The sequence below is a fragment of the Atheta coriaria genome, unplaced genomic scaffold, assembly GCF_025399875.1.
Source record: "Atheta coriaria isolate IRGN ID8LTWV9N9 unplaced genomic scaffold, Caltech_Dcor_3.1 hic_scaffold_1_pilon, whole genome shotgun sequence".
NCBI classification, from domain to species: Eukaryota; Metazoa; Arthropoda; class Insecta; order Coleoptera; family Staphylinidae; genus Dalotia; species Dalotia coriaria.
This window is the reverse complement of record NW_027045443.1, coordinates 6,280,610-6,305,518: the sequence shown is the minus strand read 5'-3', so window position 1 is coordinate 6,305,518 and position 24,909 is coordinate 6,280,610. Positions and strand designations below refer to the sequence as shown.

General features: G+C 42.4%; 3 protein-coding genes and 1 long non-coding RNA gene across 5 annotated transcripts in view; 3 read left to right on the top strand and 1 right to left on the bottom strand.

Moving 5' to 3' along the window:
• Positions 1 to 415: 415 nt before the first annotated feature.
• Positions 416 to 24,909, bottom strand: part of LOC135801909 (Ig-like and fibronectin type-III domain-containing protein 1) — a 53,993-nt gene continuing 29,499 nt past the window's right edge. For both annotated transcript variants that reach the window (XM_065315543.1, XM_065315472.1), the window contains exons 3-13: positions 21,972 to 22,104; positions 9,985 to 10,191; positions 7,700 to 7,849; positions 7,424 to 7,585; positions 6,489 to 7,362; positions 6,077 to 6,419; positions 3,388 to 4,030; positions 3,010 to 3,332; positions 2,694 to 2,940; positions 1,511 to 2,631; positions 416 to 1,361 (exon numbers count right to left, since the gene is read on the bottom strand). In XM_065315543.1, coding sequence (XP_065171615.1) covers positions 1,176 to 1,361; positions 1,511 to 2,631; positions 2,694 to 2,940; positions 3,010 to 3,332; positions 3,388 to 4,030; positions 6,077 to 6,419; positions 6,489 to 7,362; positions 7,424 to 7,585; positions 7,700 to 7,849; positions 9,985 to 10,191; positions 21,972 to 22,026 — 4,311 coding nt within the window. In that variant the 5' untranslated portion in view covers positions 22,027 to 22,104 and the 3' untranslated portion in view covers positions 416 to 1,175. The remainder of the gene's footprint in view (positions 1,362 to 1,510; positions 2,632 to 2,693; positions 2,941 to 3,009; positions 3,333 to 3,387; positions 4,031 to 6,076; positions 6,420 to 6,488; positions 7,363 to 7,423; positions 7,586 to 7,699; positions 7,850 to 9,984; positions 10,192 to 21,971; positions 22,105 to 24,909) is intronic.
• On the top strand, positions 4,066 to 6,471 carry LOC135802176 (uncharacterized). The gene is given in 2 exon segments (XM_065315750.1): positions 4,066 to 5,334; positions 5,337 to 6,471. Coding segments are annotated over 2 exon segments (1,899 nt in total). The 5' UTR covers positions 4,066 to 4,158; the 3' UTR covers positions 6,060 to 6,471.
• Positions 8,654 to 9,966, top strand: LOC135802076 (carboxypeptidase N subunit 2-like). The gene has a single exon (XM_065315637.1). The coding sequence runs from the start codon at positions 8,745 to 8,747 to the stop codon at positions 9,885 to 9,887; it is 1,143 nt and encodes a 380-aa protein (XP_065171709.1). The 5' UTR covers positions 8,654 to 8,744; the 3' UTR covers positions 9,888 to 9,966.
• LOC135802263 (uncharacterized) lies at positions 12,219 to 12,714 on the top strand. The gene is made up of 2 exons (XR_010550536.1): positions 12,219 to 12,320; positions 12,373 to 12,714. It is a non-coding gene; the product is annotated as an uncharacterized lncRNA (long non-coding RNA).

Here is a 24,909-nt window from a genome sequence, read left to right as displayed (position 1 = left end):
TGACTACAATATGTGTGTGCACCCGCCACAAATAAGCACTTGATCACAGATTCTAGACAAATGAGCCTTCTATAGCCCTCTATGTCATTTGTGCACAACTAATTGAATGCCCGTTCGATTTTCTGTTTTATTTGCTATGTTGCCATGATGTCGTGGCTACGCTCGCAATTAGTACTGACGCCAAAAATATTAATCCAACATAAAATACATAGACGCCCTAATATTCTGTAATAATCGCCATTTTTATGCTGTTGTTTCCTGATTGATGCCAAAAATTATATAAAAAGTTGAGAAATAATAAAAGGAATGGGACTAATAGAAACACAAGTAAATATATAAACTAACAACAAGAATAGATGATTATAAACTCTTTACCAAGTACTAAATGTACAAAAAACATTTTAGACAAAAAATGTACAATTTCTCCTCTTGTAGTATTTTATTTCAGTGTGAATAAGCCGACATGGGTAACACTAAACCTAACGTTTATTGTACTACATTGTTATACAAGTGATTAAAATCATTTATAAGAAAGACTGCGTCAATCATGACCAGTACTGTTACCTACAATTTCCTTAAATTATACAATAATGTTCAGAATGAAGGCACAAATAATTGCGTGCATTTCGATAAGTCATACACGCATATAGGTTCGAGACATTGTGTTGTATAAATTACTTATGATTATGTTACGATTCATTTACAATTGCACGTGCATCATGTTGATTCTGTGCACAGTTTTTAAACGCACCCGACTAATTCCTCATCTACAAAGAGACATGTGCAGTTTCACCGTTTACTTTGTATAAAATTAACTGACTAGACTAACGTTAGACAGTTATTCTAAAACATGTATGTTTCACCTACTTAACCGTGTTGAGCACCTCAAAATTTAAAACGCAACCAAATAATTGTAGTAAATAATCGACTGTTCAAAAACTGGCCACAACCGTCGACCCGCAAAGATCCATTGTGTCCATCAAACTTGTTAAAACTAACACTTAGACTTTTACATTTAACAATAATCACATGTTGCAAATAAGTGCTTATCTGCTTATTACTATGGGTATTATTTGTATTTTCTGGTTCTGCAACTGCCCTACGTCGAAATTTATGATAGATTCTCTAGGCTAGAAGTGTGACTCTGCACCCGCGTCGTACGTAATCACCTTATACTAAGGCTTCAGTCGCTTGAAACCGGCGCCATCTTGACCCAATTTTAATTCTTCGTAAAGCGTGGGATTGACTTCTTGCTGTGCGGGCACGTGCAATGACTCCTGTTTCCATCCTGCGCCTCCCGAAGTAGCTGACACCGCGACCGCAACGCCATTCGACGTAGAGTCGTTTTGTAGTGCGGGACCCTACATTTTCATAAGAATAAATAAAAAACATACAAACATTTCAAACGTTTGGAAAAATATTTTCGAATATCTACGTCTGGTCCAGCCAGCAAGACACTAACATGAATTGATACTAGAATCAATAGTACAGAAGACCCGTGTTATATTACCTGTACGTGATCCATATTAACCTCCCGGAGGTAACTTGGATTCTCAAATGCAACGCCTCCCTGATTTTTAACACCTAGCATCTTCTTGGTGCGGATCAACCAGACTGTTCCAACAAAAACTGCGGCGACAAAGATGAGCGCCAGAATAATTGCCACCGCCGCTCCAATATTGGACCCCGACGTGCCGCTGGTCGCGGATGTAATATACTTATCACCCATTGTAAATCGAATGGGACGGGTGAGCACAGAAGTACCCTTATGATTACCCGCTTTTACGACGCAGTCGTATGTCACGCCGTCTTGAAGATCTGACAGCACAATATACATATTCCGCGTATCATTTTTCATTGCTGTTTTTTGGTCAGTGCCAACGACGTGCCAGAAAACACGATACATCTCCACTGTCTGAGGGTTCTTTTCAGGCAGGTCCCACGCTATACGCACACTATTTGTATCTGCGGCCTCGACCCGCACATTGATTGGAGGTCCTGGTAGCTTAGAGCGACCGTCGTGGAAACAACTCATAATGTGCTTGGTGTGGCTTAGGAGGCAGTCTTTACTCGTATTATTATCGAGAGATTCACCACGACACCAGTCGAGACATCTCCTTGGGACACCCCAGTGGACGCAGCAACCTCGGTGATCGGAACCATCAGCGGCGCATTTCATCAATTTGTCGAAATCATTGATACAATCCGGTTTATCGATGACGGCGTCAATGTCAAGGAAAAAGCTGCAGGCATCCATGCATGCCGAAGAGACATTGTTGTGTACGCAACATTGCATAATGTTACCACTGGTCTTGGTATTGGAGCCGCGGATTCTAACTGATACTGGCCTAGTGTCACGACCAAACGCATTCTCAGCGTGACAGTAATAGTCTCCGACATCCATCGCTTCAATATTGTGAATAGTAAGATTCATAACGTATTTATCTTCTTCATCGTGCATGCGTCGGAAAGCGATGTCATATTTTCCACCTTGAATAACGGGTGTGCGTTCTTCATGATTTCGCCAAAAAATCATTTTCGGTTCGGGGTGGGAATCAACCCTGCACTCCAAAGAAATGGAATCTCCCAAAGTAGCCATTGTTATCCCACCAGGTTTGATGTGAGGTCCATCTATAATATCAATCACAATAAGAAATTAATGAAATTAAGGCAAATTTTTGTTTCCCACATACAGCTAATCTTAATTTTCCTCGACGCCTGCATCGGAGTTCCATAGCCATTGTCGGCGTAACAAGAGATGTGGGCCATGTCCTTCGTCACATTGTGGATGACAGTGACCATATGTCTTGTTATCTCTTGGCGTACGAGCCGACCAGATATGTACAGAGATATAGTGGGCATAGGACGGCCCATTGCGATACAAAGGATTGTCATGCTGCTCCCTTCAATGACTAGATTAATAGGATGAACTGTTGGCGGCTGCAAGTGAATTACACAACATCGCATAAACTTATTGCAGTTCAACACGTTTGGTTTTATAAATCTTACCTCAACAAAAGCCGGGTAGGCTGGGTCTGTCCAAGCAATTAACGTTTCTGATGGCATACTAGGACCTTTCTTCGAGATAGCCCTCACATAAACAATATATTGTGTGTTGGGCGTAAGTTTCTCAATCATGTGCGACGTTACGGTTGTGTTGGTGATTAGGTAAGTGGTGTTTGCCATGGGTTTCTGATACAATTGATAAGTAATCAATTCCGAGGGATGACTAAACTCTGGTGGTTGCCAAGTGATGGTTACCCACGTGGCGCTGTGACTAGATACTGCCAGAGAATGCGGCGGTGACGTAACTCCTTGCGCCATGTCCACATCTGTAACACAGGCCCAATAAAGTCCCAAATTATTATTCATGTGACTTAACTTTACCTTTGCTTATGTTTAGCATGACGATAGAGGAAGGCAGAGATGTTCCGTGGGGGTTTCTGGCGACCACAAATATATGATAATTTGCGCCTTTGTCCAGATTCGTCAGAATAGTGGAAGTGCCCGTTGTATTTACTTGCATATTTGATTGAAGCAACTTGTTGTATAAGGGTGTTGAGTTAGTTGTTTTCTGATAGTAGACGACGTAATCGGTGATGTTGTTGCTCTCCCCGGGTGGTTCCCACTCTACGAGAACAGAGTCTTCACCAGAAATAACGGCGTGAAGATCGTCGACGGGGCCAGGTAGTAAATCAGTACCTTCTTCAAAACATTGAGCAATGTTACCAATATAGGGTATGCATGTAGTTGCTGTTATAGGTAAGTTGTCGACAATCACGCCGTTACAGATAGAGATACATTCGTTGGGAACACCACGGCGGCTACAGCACGCGCCGTGATTGCGGCCACCGGCCCCACAACGCAACAATTTGTGAAATTCAACCGCACAGACACGTGCCAATTGTTTGATGTCGCTCATTTTTGCATCATACGAACACAGCGGCATGCATACACTGCTGAGTTCCGCCGCCACGCAGCATCCCGTCACGTTGTAATTACTTGCTTCTTCGACTTGCTCTTCATAAATCTGAAATATAAACTATACGTCAATACGAATCTAAACTGTCATAAATGTCAAGAAGCACATAAATTATATTTTTCTAAATTTCCAGTCTCTATTTTTCGCAATTATTGGTAAATAATTGCCTTTAAAAAATGAGCATACTTAAGCCAATAAGTAAAGACGCGGATAAACGGTTAACCTCTGCTCAATTGCAGAAAAATGATAACACAGTACATTATGTTAGCAAATATGTAACTTTAGTGGAGGACAATTATGGAATGTTATTTGATAATGATAACCAACCGAGTTTTGTGAAAAGATTCACATGGACGAATCATAATAAAATTAGCGTTGCGGTGATCACCTATGGTGCTAGGATAGTCTCTATGAAATTGCCAGACCGCGGAGGTAACGTGGAAGAGATTGTACTTGGTTTTGATGATTTAGCAGGATACATTTTCTATGAAAAATACGATTTTGGGGCTACCATTGGAAGAACAACTACCAAACTCAACAAGTCAACTTATGTTGTGGACGGAAAACAGTACTGGCTAACCGCCAATGACAATGAGCATCATATAAGAGGCGGTGAACGTGGATTTGACAAAGTTAACTGGGTGCCCTATGTTAACGGGAAAACGCTTCAACTAAGTTACTTGTCCCCTGATGGTGAAGAAGGATACCCTGGAGATCTTCATGTTCGCATGACATTTGAACTTACCACAAGCGCTGAATTTCGTATTGCCATTAATGCTAACACAACCAAAGCAACACCAGTGGATATTAGTAATCTAACGTATGTCAACTTAGCAGGACATCAGGCGGGTGAGGAAGAAATTAAAAAACATGAGTTACTCATCAACGCTGGGTGCTATACTCAAACAGATGACAAAAATGAATTTCCTACGGGCAAAATTCTCAAAGTTATACATACCCGCAATAACTTTCAAACACCAGTTTTATTAGAAAAGGTTATGACTGAAGGTAAGGAAGCAACGTTTGATCAATATTTGTGCATAAATCGAGGGGTGGACCAAGGAGATGCATTCGTTGCTCGATTAATTCATCCATACAAAGGGCGTGTGCTCGAAATCTACAGCAATCAGCAAGGACTCAACTTTAACAACGGAGCTGAATTTCCGACGGGGCGTTTGAATATACCAACAAATGTTCTGCCAATTCTGAGACCATCACAATCCGATACTGATCTGACTGAGGAGAATGAATCCTTATTTGTAGTGATCGGGAAACTTGCGCAATATTTTCGCGATGTGATGAATCTTCCACAAGAAGAATATCAAGGATTCCTAAGAAATCTAATGAAAAAGTTTTAGATTCCAATCAAAGTACAAGTACAGATAGCATGACCAGTTTCTCATCGCAATTGGAACTTATTGAAACAGTTAGTAAATACGCCACTACGATTGATGCTGATTTGACTATGATATTGAAGCCCTTGGAAGTTCAATTTCTTAAAGCGTTTAAAGAACTTCTCCCGTATGTCACCGAAGACATTCCAGTCAATTTAATTAAGGAAGCGATTGATGAAATTTTAGTAATGCACATGAACGATGGCAGTACCTCAGAAAGTAATTCGTTTATTAACCAGGTATTCATGAATCAAATGCACTTAATGAATTCAATATACGAAGAAGAAGAAGAAGCAGGTGAAGATGGAGAAAGTTTTTACCCCCGAACAAGTGTATTCCGACATATGAAAGAAAAAAGGAAGAGTATAGTTAAAAATCAGCTTCAACGTGGTGTTCCAATGCCGGATTTCTACAAGCATGAGAAAATCGTAGGACGTGGGGGAGTAGTGTACAGAAAATATGGTGGTATAGCTCTGCAAACGCAGGGCTATCCAAACGCGTTGCAAAATCCAAACTTTCCGAGCTCAATATTGAAACCCACCGAAACATACAACCACACTATAACCTATAAGTTTTGGATACTAGCTAACAATCCTGCAAAATGGCTACGTCGCGTAGAGGTCGGCCCATGCGTTGACGTATCAAGTCTCTCAAGTCATGTGAGCTCAAACATCAGTTGCTAGTGAAAAAGAACACTCACCTTGCTGCTGGTTCGGAAATTGAAACGCGCGCTCGGTTCACCAACGCCGTGCGTGTTTACAGCTTCCACATAGAATTCATAGTTGGTGTCGCTGGCGAGTCCCTCGAGCACGTGCGGGCTATGCACCCCGGAAATTGTCTTGTAATCCGTGTCATAGGTAGTCAGCATTCGGTAGTGCAGGTTGTAATTCACCACCGTGTCTCCGAGTGTCTTTGGCGAAGACCAATGCAAAATTGCAAAGTCGACATCGATGTTGGTCACGTGCACGTGGCTAGGCGAACTGGGTAATACACCGTAACCCTGCAGCAAGCAATTTGTGTACTCGCCCATATAGCGCAAACACCTGAAAACAAATATGACATTTTTGCTTTAAATAAAGGCACTCTGCACCAAAATACACTCTGTATCTTACTTGAAATAATTAAAATCGATGCTGGTGACGTTTCCAGTGCAAAGCAACTGGCAGATTTCTGGCAGACCTCGTGCGCGACAACATGGCGTGTGGTCGATCCCATTTGTCAAACAACTGAATGTATCTGCTGCCCATGGCGCGCAAATCATCAAGTCAGTAATTTCGGCAACTGCGGCCATTGCAGGATCACAGAGTTTGTTCAAGCAAGTTTTATGACCAATGCCTTTATTGGCGCAGCATGCCCTGATGTCCGGTAATTTGGGCGACTCGCCGACCGTAGGCTTTATATTACCCAGCGTGAGCGTCAAGCTGCGCACACGACTCGTAGGTAAACTAGTACCATGTGGGTTGATGCTCGTGACAGTCACTTCGTACATAGTGAACGGGGTAAGGTCATTCAGAATGGTAAAATTTTGGTTACCAGCCACGTTCACCTGCACCATGTGGGTTTGCATATATTCAAATTCGGTGCGGTTTGCTTCATTTGGATCGAGAAGGTGCTGATCAAAACTTCGCAGTGAAGTTACATTCACGGAAAATTCGGTGATACTTTCGGCATTCGTTTCTGGCATGCTCCAAGATACTTTGAGAGATTTTTCGGTGAGGGCTTCTACATCTACAATTGCAGGTGGACTTGGGAGTAATTCAACACCCTCCACAATACAAGCCAATGTTTGCTCGGTATACGCCGAACATGAAAAATGCGTTTTAATATTGTCGGTGATTGGGGTGTACTCGCCTCTACAGACGTCCTGACAAATATCTGGGACTCGTTCTTGAATGCAACACGGCACGTGGTTCCTTCCGTCCGCCATGCAGCGAACAATACTAGGGAAATCCGTTTCGCAATTTTCCGGATCTTGGCCCGTGCTTCCTGAAAATTGTTTTAATAATTTACAACTTGTTTTATTCGTATTTTTGACCAATAGCAGTACCTTCAAGGATACTTTGAATGTTGCAAAAGCCTAGGCACGCCTGCGATACGTTCCTTGAATTGCAGCAATCCGTGTAATTGTGCGCTCTTGGATTGAGTTGAGATTTGGCAGCGTCAATAGATTCAGTAAAGTTTTCTGGTGGCGGTAAGGCTTTCGTTGTTACTGAAAATGTAATCCAGTTATGCATGGTATAAAATAGATTTGGGGTAATTGTGTTCGGCGATATCACAACATCACATAAGATGTTGTCCAAAGTTCAAAACCATTGACACTCACCACTGAGCTTGTGGAATGACCGTACGATTGGATTACTGTTTACTTCGCATACGTACACGCCTGAGTCGGTAGGTTTCGACTTCTTTATGACAAGCACCCAAACGTCTCCACCAACCGGAACTTCTTTCATTTCCTCGGATCCTTGCGGTACTAAAATCAATAGATAGAAATAATAGGAGTGGAATTTTATTTGTAGTCAGGCAGCTACATTCAAGACGCCAGAAAATGACGAGAATAATGAATCAAAAATAACCCACATTTATTCATGTATTTAGACTCAAAGCTATTCATCAGTCAACGAACGCATTTCATTTAAACCATGTTTCATTGTTCTTCATTTACTTTCAATTAATTGTTTTTGATCCTAGAATAAGAATTGCACGCGCACAATACGATCGACCAATGTTTAATATGACTGTAACCATCGGAAATTATACTGGGAACAGTCCCCGGTTAGCATGCAGGTAGTTAATACAGAAGCAATTTTAAGAGGTGTAAACTGTAGAGTTTAGCATGTAGTGCTAAGGGGTGGCGGCAAAATCTAAAAATTTGCCGAGGAATTTTGAGCCTTGCGCCCAATATAAATTCCGATAAATTCTTCGTCTATCACATCACATCGACGCGCATCGCCATCCACTGTTCGGCAAGGCGGTGCTGAAACTTTTCAAATAAACGTAGCGTCCAGGGGCAAAGAGCGCGGAGGCTGGAGATACGGGTATTGTATACGATCGCGAACCGAACGAATGAAGGGAGCGGTTTAGGCATCAGTGTTCTGGTCCAGAAGTCGATTTGCGGCTGTGATACATATACATGTACTTGTAATTGCATGAGAAGCGACGAAGGAAGCAAAAGCAGATGAACAACATCACGAAGAAGCATTAAGTGAGCTGTCCAAGGTTTACAACATTTTCAAAACTTGTACTGGTTTCTTCCCCCACAGCATTTTATACAAATGCAGCGCGTCAGTCAGTTTTGAGAACAACTAGCAGAAGCACATGTATTTGCATGTAACTCAAGACTACGTACTGCAAGAACAATTGTTGCAATGTGTCCGATTAAATGCTTTCGGGCTGTAGTCTTACTAGCATTACTTGTTGAGCTTGACCAAGTCGAAAGCCGCGTTCATGTATTTGCAAAGTTTTTCCAAGTGCTCGTGAAAGGCTCGCCATCATGCAAAAGCCTTGTGGTGCAAAGTGACACGAATCGCGGGATAGACTACGAGGTGTACTCCTCCGACACCTTTCAACGCGTGCCAAACGTGGAGAACCTATACATCGTCAATAAAATTAATACATTGGTGCCAGGTGCGTTCCAACAACTCCAGCAACTGCATACTTTGAATCTGGAGGAGAACGACCTTCCGGAGTTGCAAGCGGGTGACTTCAGTGATTTGCAACTGTCTATCCTTGGTCTCTCCGACAACAATATTAGCTCAATAGAGGCACAGACTTTTGCGAATTCTTCCATCGACAGTATCGACTTATCCCACAATCGTCTCAGTGAGATTCCAGCACGCACCCTTGATGATGCCTTGCTCACGCAGCTGAGTCTCGCGGATAACCAAATCGCGCGTATTGCCGAACGCGCCTTCAGTGTCGGCCTGGTGCGTCTCGATCTCAGCGGCAATCGCATTCGCGACGTGCCCCTCACGATTTTCGAGAATTTATTCGCGCTGAGACATCTAAACGTCAGCCGTAATAAGTTACCGACGCTGGCGTCTGCATTGTGGTTGCGCAACTTGGAAGTACTAGACGCGTCGCACAACTCTATTCGGTTACTATTCAACGGCGCGTTTGAGGACTACCCAAAGTTGCGAGATCTACGACTGGATCACAACGAGCTGCTCTATTTGAATCCGGCGAGTTTTGTTAAGCCATCGCCGATCAAAGAGCTCAATCTACGGCGCAACATGTTAACGTTCCTGCCGGCTGATGCACCAGAGATATTTCCTAACCTGCGGAAGTTAATCTATGGTGGAAACCCATGGAGTTGTGCCTGTCTAGTGCCGGTCGAAAATTTTATTAAAACCGCTAAGATTCAGACGGATCCTTGTGAGAAGAACTACTTCACCGATGGCAAGCAGGCGGTATGTTTAACTGCATACTCCAGCTGCTTTTTCAACGAGACCCTCATCCTGCTAGAGCATCCAGTAATGTTCACCAGCCTCCTTGCTGGATATCAGTGTTGATCACACTTACCGCTTCCGCTTGTACTTTTCACTTCAACGCTTTTATGTAATCAAATAAACAACTTGGCATGCAAAACTATACCGGGATTATGCGTACCTGGATCGTGTAGCACCATGAAGCGCTTGTCAGCGGTGACGCTTTTGTCACCTGCGGTGAGTACCCTGGTACTGTGACGCTCCTTGTCTTCCTTCTTCCACATCACTGTGTTCTTGCCAATCTCCTTGACGACGCACGTGATGACGGCATCGTCGCCCTCACGCACATGCACCGGGTTAGTTAGGCTGTCCCGCATTGACGGTAGACCTGTAACAAGATAGCAGCATTAGTAGATTTGCGTTTAGCTTTCCATTGCCTAGGTGGTAGGGGGCGGCACGCCGCGCTCATAAGCGATATTAAAAATTTAAAACCCTCGAGCACGACAAGCAGGCGCTGGGTCGTGACTTTGAGTGTGGCGTATACTAGGCGAGCACGCGCCTTCGCATACACGACATTTGTCATAATATTATTATAAAAGCGTCCCTTTGCACTCATATTTGCGGTTCCGGTTGGGCGATATGTTCATCGTCATTTATCTTCAGCGCGTTTACATGTTTTGTTGCTCGTGTTGTAGGTACAGCGGCGAGCCCGAGTATACCATATGAAACGGTGTCAGCCAAGAATTAATGATTGCCGAATACATTTCCGGGAGCCATTTTTTATTCTCATTTCTTATTCTCTTATGACAACACACACACATTGCAAATTTCACATGAAATTGGTGAACAAATTGAAAATGTTCGACTTATAAAAATGAAAAATTATAAAACAGTTGCTTAAAAATCAATATTACAACAAGCAGCCACCATATGTTCAAGTGTTCGTCTGCTTCAAGAAGTGAGATTAACGATCGATGATTGTGGCCATATTTTTACGTTCAATCTTTTAGTTTAAAACGTATTTACTGAATGCAAAGCAAAAAAAAAACGACGGCTGTGCTTCAAAATCTGCTGTTGAAATATAACAAACCTAAAAAAATTGTTCAGTGCAAAATACACATTCAAAGAAGTTTTTAGTTTTCGTATAAGCTACGAACGCACAAATGTAATTAATCGTTGATGAAATAATTCATTAATGTGAAATAATTCTCTAAAGTTCGTTAAAAAAATCGCTTGTGGTTTTAAGTTGAATGCATACTAAGGATTATAAAATCAGGTTACGCGGAGTCCAAAATATAAGCGACAAACTCGTACAGTGTGAGGTTGGAATCGACTTAACGAGAGGCTTTGTACTTTTGGAACAAAACCGTAAAACGTAGCGTACGTCTAGGGGCGCGCAGAAAAGTTCCGTGTTCTAGGCGTTACGCCAGCCAAACGACAATACCCAGCACGCAATCGCGCGCTCAAAATTCAATATCAAACGTCGCCGTTGCGTTATATTGTCGCACGCGAAGCCGGTAAAGGACGGCAAGCAAGATTACAAGAAGGATTTACTGCTGGGGAGCCGAGTGTACATGAACGTCGCCACCGCGCCCGTGTGTGGGCTGCGCACGTAATAGTCTTGTTATCATTAACGACGCTCGCTGCTAATTTAAGAAGACATGCACACCTACTTAATGAAAAGGCGCGTCCTTCAGCGACTTGAGCAGCATTGTGCAAACTTTTCTTCACGCAAAGCGCGGAATTCCTCAAAATACAAAAGGGGTTTGCAGCGCACAATGTCGAGGGTGGGCGAAGTGCGAACCGAGCATTCTTTTGAGTTTGTGAAGCACAATATGCATAAACAGAAGCATTAAATGAATAAGATGCAAAAAATCTAGCTCGAAGGCATTCAAACTTCTTTATTCATAAGATCGCCGCGTTGCAGTTTGAGCGAGTGCCAGCGTGCGGTTGCCGGAGGCTGCTAGAAGATTCGGCGAGAAACGTTAAGTGATGAACATGCCGATTTGCATGATCAAATATTTGCCAACTGTGTTTGCAGGCGCATTGTGCGGTTTCAAAAATATGTAACTCCGGATTTTTTCCGACCAGCATTAATATGCGACAGGATAGCACGACATACACGCGCGCATTCATTCTCACACACACACACACATCGGAATGCTTTGTTGCATGTACTGCGAAAAGCTGGTTGAACTGGTTCATGGGAGTGCGGCTGCCCTACTACAAACAAACAAGGTAGACGATGAATGTTGTATCCAAGATTCAGCGGAAGAGCTCTGAGCGCAACTGCACTTGCTTGTATTCTTGGGGTCTCACCTTGCTACTGCATTTTGTTTCCCTTTTTGTTTGTGTTACAAAACAATAAATAATTTTTATGAAACAACTCTTAATATATTATGCCAGTAGTTTCCATGACAATCTACATATTTTTTTTTATTGAAGGGCTCAATTGTCAAAATTTCTAGACGCTCTCAAAGCAGCTTCAATTATAAAAACGAAAAAATTCTCTGTTTGGTGAGTAATAAAACATAATTATATTATTTTTACAAACCTATTTTGGTTCTAGGATTTCATTGTAAAGAAACACTTCAATATTATATTCAAAATGGCAAAATTTGGCCGTGATTCCAAAGAATTACATAGCGGAACATTTTACAGCAATCGAGATATTTTTCTAACCCAAGTATTTGGTTTATTCCTACTGGTGTTCATAATACTATGCCTCTTGAACGATATAGGATCATGTCGTTTCTGGAGCTGCAGAAAATTGTAGAAAAGTGGAAAATCACGGATTTCAATTGGCACAAAGTGATAAATTACATATTTTGAAAAAATGTTTTAAATTTAATTTGAACTAGAATTGTGCAATTTGCATATCGATAAACAGTAAAATGAATCTTTTAGTTTACCATATTATTTTCATTATTGGACGCCTGCTAGAAGGTAAATCATTAAATAGCTTTTTCTATTAGATGGTGAAGCATGAAGTATCAGTCTATTGTGGTAACTCAAAGAATGACCATATTTTGCTTAATTGTGCTTGGAATATTTTACATTTGATAAGAAATTCGAGAAGAAAAAAATTCAACAGAATATCTTATATTTTATTACCGATAATTTTCCGAGGATTTAAGCCGGCAACCCACATAATACATTCAGCATATATTTATTTCACATTATAAACATTACTCCATGACTAATGGTCAAGATTTCACGGTTCTCCAATATTTTCAATTCCACTCGAACACATTTTCAGAACCACCTCACTTATTGTATGTGATTTAATCACATGTATGGAAAAAAGCAAACTTAGTAATCTCGAAAAAAGGATCGAACACAAAGTAGTACATGTTTTGATGTTTATGCTTTGCACATCGTGCACCCTGCAAGTCCTGCCATTTTCATTTCCGCTGACCGGGCAGCAATCTAGTTTGAAAACAAGATATGAGAGCGGCGCAGGGTAGTCGCGTGACAGGGAACGAAGGTTCAGCACAATTGCGAGCTCCAGCGAGCACTTCCAGCAATGTGGCGCCATTACGGCGCGCGTCCAATGGATGCGAACATTTTTCCATAATTGGAGCGTTTGTTAGATCGTGCGGTAGATCGCGCGACAGAGACGGTGGGCCGACGATGCGCCCGGAATCATATCGGGCACTTCGAGATATAAACCACTTCAATTATTGACACCGGAAACGACTTTTATGTGATCGCCAATTTGTAGAATACCTTCCGATCGAAGCGACGTGCTCTCGGAGCGCAATACACCGCGTCTGGGGAGGTAACTTGCCGACATCTTGATATAATATTATTTCCTTCATGCGGAATTGACAGAAAATGGCTATCGGATGGTGCCGTTCCTAAAAATACATTTTGAAAATCTTAAAATTTCGTTCCTAAAAATCTTGATTTATGTTGATTGTTCATTGTAAGTACCAATATGCCCAATTAACATTCTGTCTTTTGATTTAAACGTATTTGTTTTTACACAACAGTTCCATATTAGAAACCCTAAAACTCAAATATTCACAAGGCACCTATTAATTTTTGTCTAATATAAGGCAAACTATAACGCATTATTTAAATGCTGCCAAAAAGTCAAACGTATCGAAACTGAGAAAAAAATAAACACCTTCAATTTCAATTTATATTTATAACAATTACAATTATAAATCAATTCTATGTTGAATGTGCAGTTAGTCGCATATTGTCGCATATATATTGGCGAGGGCGTGATTTGCGGCCTTTGTGGTTCCAAAGAGTATACATTTCAATCAAACAAATTATGCACTCATAGTGAAATATACTAAGCAGGACAGCTATATTAAATTAAATTATATTACCTTTCATTCACCACAATTCAATACACTTTAATCAAATTAATTTCTGCGCGCATTGTTGCCAGAACAATTTATTAATTTCAATCCGCATCAAGTAAAATTTGGGTACAACGAAAAGTTATTGATATATGTCAGCCGCTATGGATACTCTAATATTTCTTTCTCAATTAATTGTCATTGTTCGCCGTACCAAAACATATGCGCTCCATATGAAACGTAACAAGCTTCTCTAAAATTTGCTTGGTATGGTGAAAAAAAAAAACGGCAAACACATGCAAGTCAGACTTAACATTTATCACGTGACAGTCGTGCGCGTCGCTCTAGCATGAATTACAACCGAAATGGAATTCGTTTATTAAAAAGCCTTAATTAATTCCGAAAGGGACGTACATAATAAATACGCTGCGGCAAGCCTAGCGGATGCGTCGCCCGCCCGTGACATTGTGGAATCGTCCTTTTCTTCCTGGCCATTTATGCTTGCATGCGTGTGCGTGACTCCGACTCACACCTCTCAGGCAGCGAGCGAGCGGCTGGAGAGGACGTGAGCGACGCACGGAGGAAATCGCGCGGAAACACGAAAAAGCTACTGTTTTTGACTTTCATCGTTCTATTAGTAGAGAAATGACACGTTTAATCGCGTATCGGTCCGAGAGCATGCCGCCTCCCCGATTACTATGATTCACCGCGCGCTGTCTGCCACACGCACTCCCATCGGGAACCATGGCGGGCCGCTACAAATCATGACCGCACGCTGCACGGTCACACACTGTTCGGCCAAGAAGAGATAAATTAATCAACTAGGGGCCGGTCTAAGTGCGAACAAGCGAAGCACTCGATGTCGTCAGTTCCATGGACCTGACCTGTGCAATTTACAATGTTCAGATTCCGGGATTATCGTCTGGTTTTCCAAAGGTTTGACCAGGTGTGTGCGCCGATGCGGGTGTGCATGCACTGAATGGACTCAGAGGACAAAGACTCACAAAATGATAAACAAACATAAAAGGATTTCGTGGGTTATGAGCTTTGCGGGTTTGCAGACAAACCGAAAATATAATATAGTATTAGTTTTGCGTAACCTGGGGACCGAATGGTTTTTCTCAGTTTTCCGTGTATGTAACACTGAGGATATGCGGGCGTGCAGCCTGCTGGGAAATGGAATGCGATAAAAATAGTAATGGCAAATAGAAGCGCGGACGGAGTGCTGAATGCGACACTGTTAAATCTGTGGATCATCATTTGCGCGAGCGTCCTACAACGGCGCCGGATTAAAGTGAAATTTATACTCGGTGTCGGACGCGCGCAAACCTTTTACCCTGCCAACCCTATTCCTACCGCAAGTTGCACACACTTGTTTCCGGTGTGTGCTTCAAACGAATCGCAGTGGTCGCCATTAGCATTATCGCACCAAGCGCATCGGCATTCACCGGCAATCCGAAAATCTACTCTTCATATGGTTCACTTCTGGCAGCCGACTGCTGAAATTAACAGCTTATAAACGCAGCCATAGCAATAATGCACCCAATGTTTTGATGCGCAACAAAAACTAACTACTAAACCACACAACAACATTGTGCAGACGGACCTATCACGACGCATCAACGCATTAGAGTCGTTAAATTCGCTCAAAACTGGCACGGAAACACTAGTTTGCGCTCGCAACTCGGGTGTCGATTCGAAGAAAATTTATGCCGTGCGCATTACACTGAATTCGCCACGTCCACCGACTTCCTTCGGTAATTTGCGCAACGAGATTCGTTTCTCATACCAATTTGCGCATATTTCCTGTTGCATTCAATTGCTCTACTGATGCATCCACCATTCATGCCCGTGACAGTGTACTGAACTGAATCGTCTCATACGAGAGATGAAACTGGAAGAGAAATTGTTTACTTACCTAACGCGTTACTTACGCTTTAAACGGGTTGGCATGGTTTGCAATTGATAGCCAGTGCTATACGACAAATATAACTCTCGTACATCATGCATGAAATTTATGACAATTATTCGAGTACTCCGACGATATCTTTCTTCCGTCTTCATAGCATGGACTTCTTTCCTCTTCGGTATTTCAGCAAATAAGTTTTTTATGGACATATCATCGCAACATGCATGGGAATAAACGTGTCTCGCGCTTCAATGAGAATTTTGGCATGCAGGCTTCCGACACCATTCGTGGCAGTCCTGGAGTCATTTTTAGGAAAACAAAAAAATACGTTATTGTCTGAGTAAATCGTGTCCCAAATCGAATCAAGCAGATGCAATAATGGCACTCATTCATCAGTTTGATTTCATTGTTATCGTGATTCCTTCAGTTCAGTTTACACTTCAAGCAAGGCTATCAATATGCACCGCTCAAGCGAGAACAATAATGACGCGATTGCGTCCTGCGACGAATTGTAAATCATTGTAATTACAGCCGGAGCACAGGCGCTTGGCTGGCTTTTACTGACGATTACGGTGTTTTCCCTGAGCGGCCGACCCGGCGCACAGAGTTGGGAAAATACGTGCGGGAAATCGGAGCGTCTAGGAAGCGATGTGGAAGAAGCGCGCGGCGTTCGGCGAAGACGTACTCGCGTCCTTAAGCGTGCGCTGTTATTCTAGGTAACACTTATCTGCCATTATGCGCCAAAACCGCCAATATCGGCTAAAGGATTATAGAAGCGATCGGCTCAGCCGAGCGATCTGTTTTATTGCAATATCTGATTATATTATGAATAAGTAAGTAGCCGTAGGCAGAGGAACTCGCGTTGAGAATGGCGGGAAGTAAAAAGGAGCAAGGCATAATTTCATTTGCCACGCTCGATAAACCCATAATCACTGTTTTCTTTTCACTGGTCGCTCGACGGTACTTTGACGAAAAGACCTTCGTTTTGCGGATTACAACTGTTATTCTAATTCGATTAATACGCAGATTGTTCATCCAAAGAGAAAAACTTATTAACGCACCAAACGCTTTGATCAGCGCGTTGAAAATTTGCATCACATTGCAATCTTCCACAAGCGTGTAAAGCAGAAGTCGAGTTTTATTTAGATAAATATCATTAGCTCGCGCAAATATTTGCGTTCGGCAAGGAGGTGCACGTAAGCAAGTCGACGAGATGGAAACGCGAGCACGCGCTGCTAGCGTTCAGGTGCTTCGTTGCACAAAACCTCCACCATTCCTCAGCTGCCTCGGATGAAACCTGCGTTCGACAAACTTTATTTCTTGATATTAATGTAGCGCGCTCGTACGCCACTTTTATGAGTTTTTCTTAAAAACAAATGCGCCAATCCGTCGACGACGCAAATCGATAGCAAATGATATTCTTTGAGTGCATGCGAATCACTGGCCAAAAACAGAGACACGCTTGCAGTATCGAAGAGTGCCTGTTGACATGCCGGCGCGCGTTATTTATGAGCCTTCCGGATCCCAAGAAATCATTTTTCCGGCGACGGTAGACGAAACGACCGGTTGTAACCCGTCGCCTTGTGGCCTCATAATCATATTTTATTGTACCAGGCGTAGTCAGAAATAGAAAGGCGTTATCAACGGAGGCGCCCAGATTTCGGAACGAAATAAATGGAATTTCGGACAAAGCGGCCGAGAGAAAAATGGCAAAAGGATAGAGTTGACTTTTAGATCGCATGAAAAATGCACTCCTCATTGATATTGTCGGACGGGCGTTAAACATATACCATCATTCCTTTCTTCGCACTAAGCCGATCTCCGCCTGCCTGCTGGGTGATAATGGTTTTTAATGGTCCGTGATGGCTCCAAATGTCCGGTCGACAATCAGTCATGTGGGATCAGGATCTAGGATCTGGCTGTGGGGAATGCGGCTGAATATGTGATATCGCCTCGCATATTAAAGCTGTCATTTTCTTCGCATCCTCGTCGCCCTTCGAGCACTACTTATATTGATACCACATGTCCGTGGGGGCTGCGCCTTCATTTCCGTCGTTAGCGTGTCGTATAAATAGAACTTTAGGTAATTGTGGAATTCGAAATTATAGCGTGCGGCAAGAAAAAAAGTAATCTATAGGCGACCTATATAATTATAGTGTTCAGGGCCAGCGATATACATCGATTTTAGTGGCGTTGGTACACCACTCCATTCCTATTATTTGTTAGACGAATATTTTTCCCTTGGTTATCGAAACCCAATCTACGGCTTTCAAGTTTAATCCGCATGAAAACAATAAAGTTAAAAATAATAAAAATTTACACCAAGCGTAGTTTAGCATACCTACGCCTGTGAATCTTATGTTGGGAAATTGAAATTTTCCGAAGACTGAAAGGTGTTATAGATCTTCTGTCTGGAGTACTGCGGACATAATCCGACAACGTTTTACTAACCGACTTGATTTATACAATCGCGTTTCGTGCGATAAGCGATTCTCTCGTGTACGAATGTTGAGCAAATAACTTTCCACCTTTCGCCTCCAGTGCGAGTGGCGGCGCACGTCGGTGTTCACCCCTTAGCATTGTCCGCAATTCCAATTTCGACGGTGAAGTCAGAGTCGCCGAGTCGGAGTGCACAAAAGGGCGCCGAGGTAGGGATAGCTCGGCACGTTTATGAAGTCAGTGTGGCGTCGAAACGAAGTTAACCGAAATAAACTAAAGAGTGTCCTTCTCGCTGCTGCACGAATGACGGAATGAAGATTTAGTCGCGGTGCTAGGATACTAGTTGCGTGAAACCGGCAAAGTTCACGTTTTGGATTGACACAAAAGCAAAATTGGCCTGGTATTGAATTCATGAATAATTCGATTCGGACGGCAAACAACTATCCTGGCTTTTTGTCAGCAATATCGTGAGGCGGCGCGTTTAATTTGGCGTAAAGAGGGAGCAAATTTAATTACACGTAAATTCTATGTAGATGTTGCTTAGCTCCGCGGGCGACAGCAATATAGTTCTCTTCATTTGGTAGTCGTCTTGCTATCCTTCTTTGGTAGTTATAAAGTAACTTATACTAAACTGCTCAGATGCTAAGTCGTCAAAGCGCTCTCCTCGATTTCACCAGGAGATAAATGCATATTTGACACTAGTGCTCTACCTTCGCCTCTGTAATCACCTCCTTCACCCAAGACAACTTATTTTTTATGTTTTATGTACCTGATACTCCCGCTAATCTTTGATTCAACATGAAATTAAACACAAATGTTAATATGTTCCGAATGAGCTTTTTTGCGCTGTGTTGAACACGAGCCGAGCCGTGCACACACACATTTTTCTGGTCCAGCCAAACCGCTGCAATCTGCTCGCAACTGAAAGAAATTTCCTTTTTGTTATGTAAAAAGAAACGAGCGGGTTAGGTTCTCCCGACGGCGCCAGACCGATACTGATGGCCGTGAGCGCCTTTGTGCGTCGAGAGTGATTGCGCCCTGTTTGTCAACGTCGACGAGAACATAAAAGGGTATCAAGTTGGATAAATTGAAAACAGCGGTTCACACTCTTACTCAACGTGTGCCTGCTCGGCTCAAACCAGCCGCAACCGTTTTACTCGGCAATCTTTGAAGAAGGGTGATTAGTTTTTAAAAGTGTTGCAAGTTAAAGCGCAGGCGAATTGCAATGAACACGAATACATATTTCTCGAAATAACAAGAGACATTTCGACTTCTATTTTTTAAATTTCAATTTGGTATGAAAAGCAATGTTGAATGTGCACACGTGATTTAACTAAAAATACAAAATCATATTTTGATATTTCTAGTTCCACCAATAAAGCGCCAGTTTTCCACGGTTTTTAGACACAAAAAGTGTTACTACGAGCGAACTTGAATACTTTACTGCCTTGCATACTTTACTCACGGGCATTATCTACGGAGCGAAGCTTACACCTGCGTATTTGCCTACGCAGCAGCATAAAACCATATTAAATGCCATGCGCGGCTGCTGCATTTGTAACCTTACATTTCCCTGTAGTGTGTGAGTGAATTTCGAAGATTTAAAATACATTAGTTCAAATACAAAAACCTAAATGTGGAAATAGAGTGGAGTGAAAAAATATAGTGTAAGTATCACGTTATTAAACGTTATTAAACTTGATACCTGATATATTATCATAAGTTCAAGTAGATACTAAAAATAATTGATCTTTGAATTGCTGTCTATAATCAAAGTCATAAAACTTGCAAAATTGGACAAATTATACTTTTCGATACGCCATAAAAACCTTTAAAAAAAAACACCAATCACTAAATTTATACATACTTTTCAAATTTATCATTATTTAGTTATTATTGTTATTTTCCTCTGTCATTATTCTGTAATCTCACAGTGTGTCATTGTAATCTCAAAGTCATAAATTTGGTTAACAAATAAAATAGAAACTTTTTTATGCTTTTTATATAATACATGTAGTTTCACTCAAGATGGAAAATTGTGATGTACAGTAAAATTGTAGAAAAGTGACAGAAAATAACGCTTTTGTAACAATTTTATACGGCGGAGTTCTCCGTGCAGCGACAATGTGCGAGACGGAGCAGCGCCATAGGTGACACGCACAATTCGGAAGCGAGAACCCTCCACGGTCTCCATATTATAAGATTTTAACGTTGCACAAAACCAGATTTACGGCATATAAGATGTCAAAACAGGATATAAATTACACCTGTCGCTTGAATAATTTCCGCGGCGAGCTTGCAGACGAAAGCGTGCGCTGCGTAAACACTCTCAAATCCGTGATGCATTGCAACTATGCTTCCACCTCGATTTCTTATTTGTATCTAATCTAATTGATATGAGACGAAAAATTTACTATTCCCTCGGAAACTAATCGCAAATTGCAATCGGACCCCACAAGCACGCATCGTAAATCTCGTCTGATACGCAAGATACTTTATTTTATGTAGCAATTGCTTGTCATAAGGAAACGCTTGTTTGCTGCATTCTTTTGGCGACTGGCGTAGCTTCCCGACTGGCATAAATGGAAACGTTTAAAACATTACAAAAGCATCCGAGTATGCTCATGCATTTTCATTTTGCTTCACTTGTTACTTGGCGTAATGTTCAGCTATTTTCAAGCGTGCGGCCAAGGGTTACCAGCACGCTCCGGCGTCAGCAGTCCCGGCGTTGTGACGAATGATATATTATTTTGTTAAAAACAACAAACGTGCTCCCGCGTCTCGTTACGTCTCCCCGTCCTCGAGCAACGAGCGTTTATATAACTAACTACATGACGCAGCACTTGGATGGCGGATAAACGCCCGAAACGGACCGGAAGAAGAGGTTGAACGACAACTAAAGCCCGCCAGTAGACAACCGCCAGGAGTGTGATAGCAGTTTCGCGGCTACCGGGCAAGAATACGTCAAGAATACGGCAAAGTAACAAATGCATGCGGGAAGAATTATGCGCTTTACATTTTCGACCCAACGCCGAAAAGAAGATAAATAGTTGGGTTCATAACATATGTTTATTGTAAAATGTTTCGAAGTGTTTAGGTCCGAATGCTGGAGACGATGCATGTGATGGAGGGGAAGGGCTGCGGCGCATTCAAGTACCGTGCACGGACCGCGAACACCCGCGAAATGAGTTTAAATAGGACCAAAGTGAAAGGTAGACGAATGAGTGGAACTCGTGGCAGTGAAGCTGAATAACTTCGAATTGCTTTAACTCCTGCTTTTATTGCTCGTTACACAATGGTTGGAAATATGGCAGTTTTAAATGTACTGTTGTCGTGTTTTGTAGCCACCTCGCATGAACGCTGTTTTCGTGCATTTGCTGCCAATTTGTCAACGCCATTGCGCGCAAATCTTAAAAAACCCTCGCGAAATATTATGCTTTCTGTGCCTGCGTTTGCACTCGTTCGGACGGCGTCTAGAAAGTGCGGACCAAAAGCGGAACTTACTTTGAATCATGGTGATGCATAGCATCGTTAAATAAACAATGCCGAAGGGCTTCATGACGGCGACGCTTCCTCAGCTCCTCTGGACTGCCTTGGCGAAGAGATTTGATTGCGAACTGGGTTGCGGTGTTCAATGCTGCAAGCAAGCCGAGAAAAAAAACAAATTTAACACATTTTTACTCAGATTCGCTCGGACACAGAAAGAATAATGAAATTGTTGTGCCCCCGGCAAATTGATTAAAATAACTTGACTGTTTTAAATTCCGTACGAAGGATGAAATTGCTTTCCTCGCAACAATTCAACAAATATAATGTGCGAGTGAAACTTTGCGCGTACACATTTCAACAAGCGCGTCGTTAAAACTTTTGTGCTTTGTATGCGTTTTATGAATTTTCTCATTTTTACCCCGCATTACGTGTAGGTATAAGACACAACACTGCGAATACATTACTCCACACCAAGAGCACCAGCGCGAAAAAAATAAGCTGCAAACTCGCGCGCTCGGCGTGTTTTCAGCGCGCTTAAGCTTGTTTATTATAAAGAGCTTCTACAGTTCCGCCTTCGCTTGGAGAGTGCGGGGTTCGAGCTGGCCGCCGCCGGTTTCAAGTCATAATGCACGCCGGACGCGACGAGCGGTGCAATAACTTTTAATTTGTCAATACGCGCGAACATGCATTTCATTGTTTCGACTACAAATTGTTTTAATCAGGTTTACGATGGGTATTGGCGCACTAATAAATGAATTGTTTAATGTGTGCGTTGAATGTTTGCGCAGCGGAAACGCACAAATGATGTACCAATGACAAATTCGCGATTTATGTGCATTATTGCGTATGTACATTGTGTATGTCGAAAAAACAAGCGACGCTCCAACCAGAACCACCTCCCGGCATATTGCATAACAGCGTTACAATACGGCCGCAATCTAATTACTTGGCCTTTCGTCTTTCCGGTTGGTTATTTGCTCACCTATCTACCTGCATTTTTGCATTTTCAGCTGGTTACCGTTCATTGATTAAATCGATTCGAGCGAGCGCATAAAAATCACGTAATTAACAGCGCAAATGCCGGTTATTTGCGGGTTTATTAATTAGGAGAGATTTCAAACGATGTTACGTCAAGCGAATATTGCGGTCAATTTAATTCGATATCGAATTAACCGCGCGGCTCGAATCATTTGTTTCTCCAATAATATTTTTGCAGTGAGCTATTCAATTAATCCCCTGCGTGTAAAAATATATGCGATGTGAACAATTCTCAGTCGCTCTCAAGAAGAAAATTCTAAATACAGATGCGCATGTTCCGCTAGATATACGCGTATAGCATACACTTATCACTCCTCGTTTTCAACGTACTCTGTTATTTTTATTCGTTATCGTGCGCCTTGTCGTTGGTTATTTGTAGCAGTTTGTGTTATCGTCCAGTGTGCGAATTCGGCAAATATCTGTTACAGTCAGGCTGCTACGAGTGGCTGGCGCCCATCGAGCACAATACGCTATAAACAAAATTAATTTCGCGATAAAAACAACGACTCCGTGGAGTTTCCGAAAAGATTTGTTGGCAGCTCGACGTCGCGCACCGAGGCTAGTTAGCGCATATCCGCTCTTCCGGATTTTCCGCCTTATCCGATTGTTCCGCTCGGATTCCACCGCAAGCTTACCGTCGATCGCTTTAATTGAATGTAATAATCCCCTAAACCAAAAAATATAATTAATTATTTCTTTTCCTCTTTGCCGACCCATTCACTGGATGTATCTTTTTTTATTACTTGGGATCTTTTCACGCCAAAATTGCATCCAGAATTCCCGCTCATTTCTGCGAGTTACTAAGTCATTTCGATAGTTCCGTTGTCAAATTGTTAATAACATCATTGTCGCATAAATCGCCGTTTGATATTCGACCAAAACTTTCCTTATTGCGATTCCTTTGCGAAGCTATTGCATTCCCTCGACGGTTGGCAACGCATTACGCTAGAGAAAATAATGATTATCGTAAATAGAGTACAATGTAGACGCAACGAGCGCGAGGCGTAACGGAAAATCAAGTCGTGGAAAATGGAAAAACGTTCACAGCGCGCGGGCACGGCGCTATGCGAGCGAATTACCGAAACGTCCTCAGCCATATGAAGCAAATGTACTGTTAAACTGTTATCGCTTCGAACATATTCATATTCTCCTTTTATGCACTTGCGTCGAATCGATGACGGAGATTTTTATTATCTCGTTCTCGATACACTTCCTGCCTCCGGCTCGATAGTCCCCTGGAGAAAACAATTCGCAACAAATTGTGAAATCGTCGAAGACGTCAATCGCAATAGATTACCGTGACTGGTCGATTACACATTTCGTCCAATCAATGAAACGCGAGGCGGATAAATCGCGAGTGTCGCGGTGTGGTGTGGTCGAAAGAAATCGGGCATCGAACAACCCAGTTTCGCCAAGAACACAATCGTCGGGGACACTCTGTCCCGGCGTTCGTTAATTGGATGGGCTGTGAAAAAGTGAAGCGAGCGACCGGATCACGATGCTCGCACCAAGATGTATGAAAAGAAATTGGAGCAACTTTTCTCAGCGGAAAAACGATGGAACGCACAAAAGCAGCGGCGGCTGTGGCGGCGAGAATGAAGTAACGAAAAGAATTGCAATGTACACAAAAAAGGAACCGAGGAAGAGGATGTGGAAACTGGAAGCCAACGCGGTCGCGGCGTCACCGATGAGGGTATGTTAACAATGAAGTGGTTTGTGTTGTGTAGTTAGCACTGGTTCGTGACGTGCACTGAAGGCGCGAGCAATTGGGAGTATCAAGTGACAACAACTTGCAAAAAAAAAACACAGACGGAAGCGGAAGCGGGAGTTGATAGTTTCAACTTGAGTTTGAGCTGAGTTCGAGTCAGATTCCCGCTTTTTCTTGCTCGCTCCAACCGAGCACATCACCCCGAGT

Coding starts and splice junctions, on each gene's coding strand:
- LOC135802076 (XM_065315637.1), top strand. CDS start 8,745: ATGTGTCCGATTAAATGCTTTCGGGCTGTAGTCTTACTAGCATTACTT.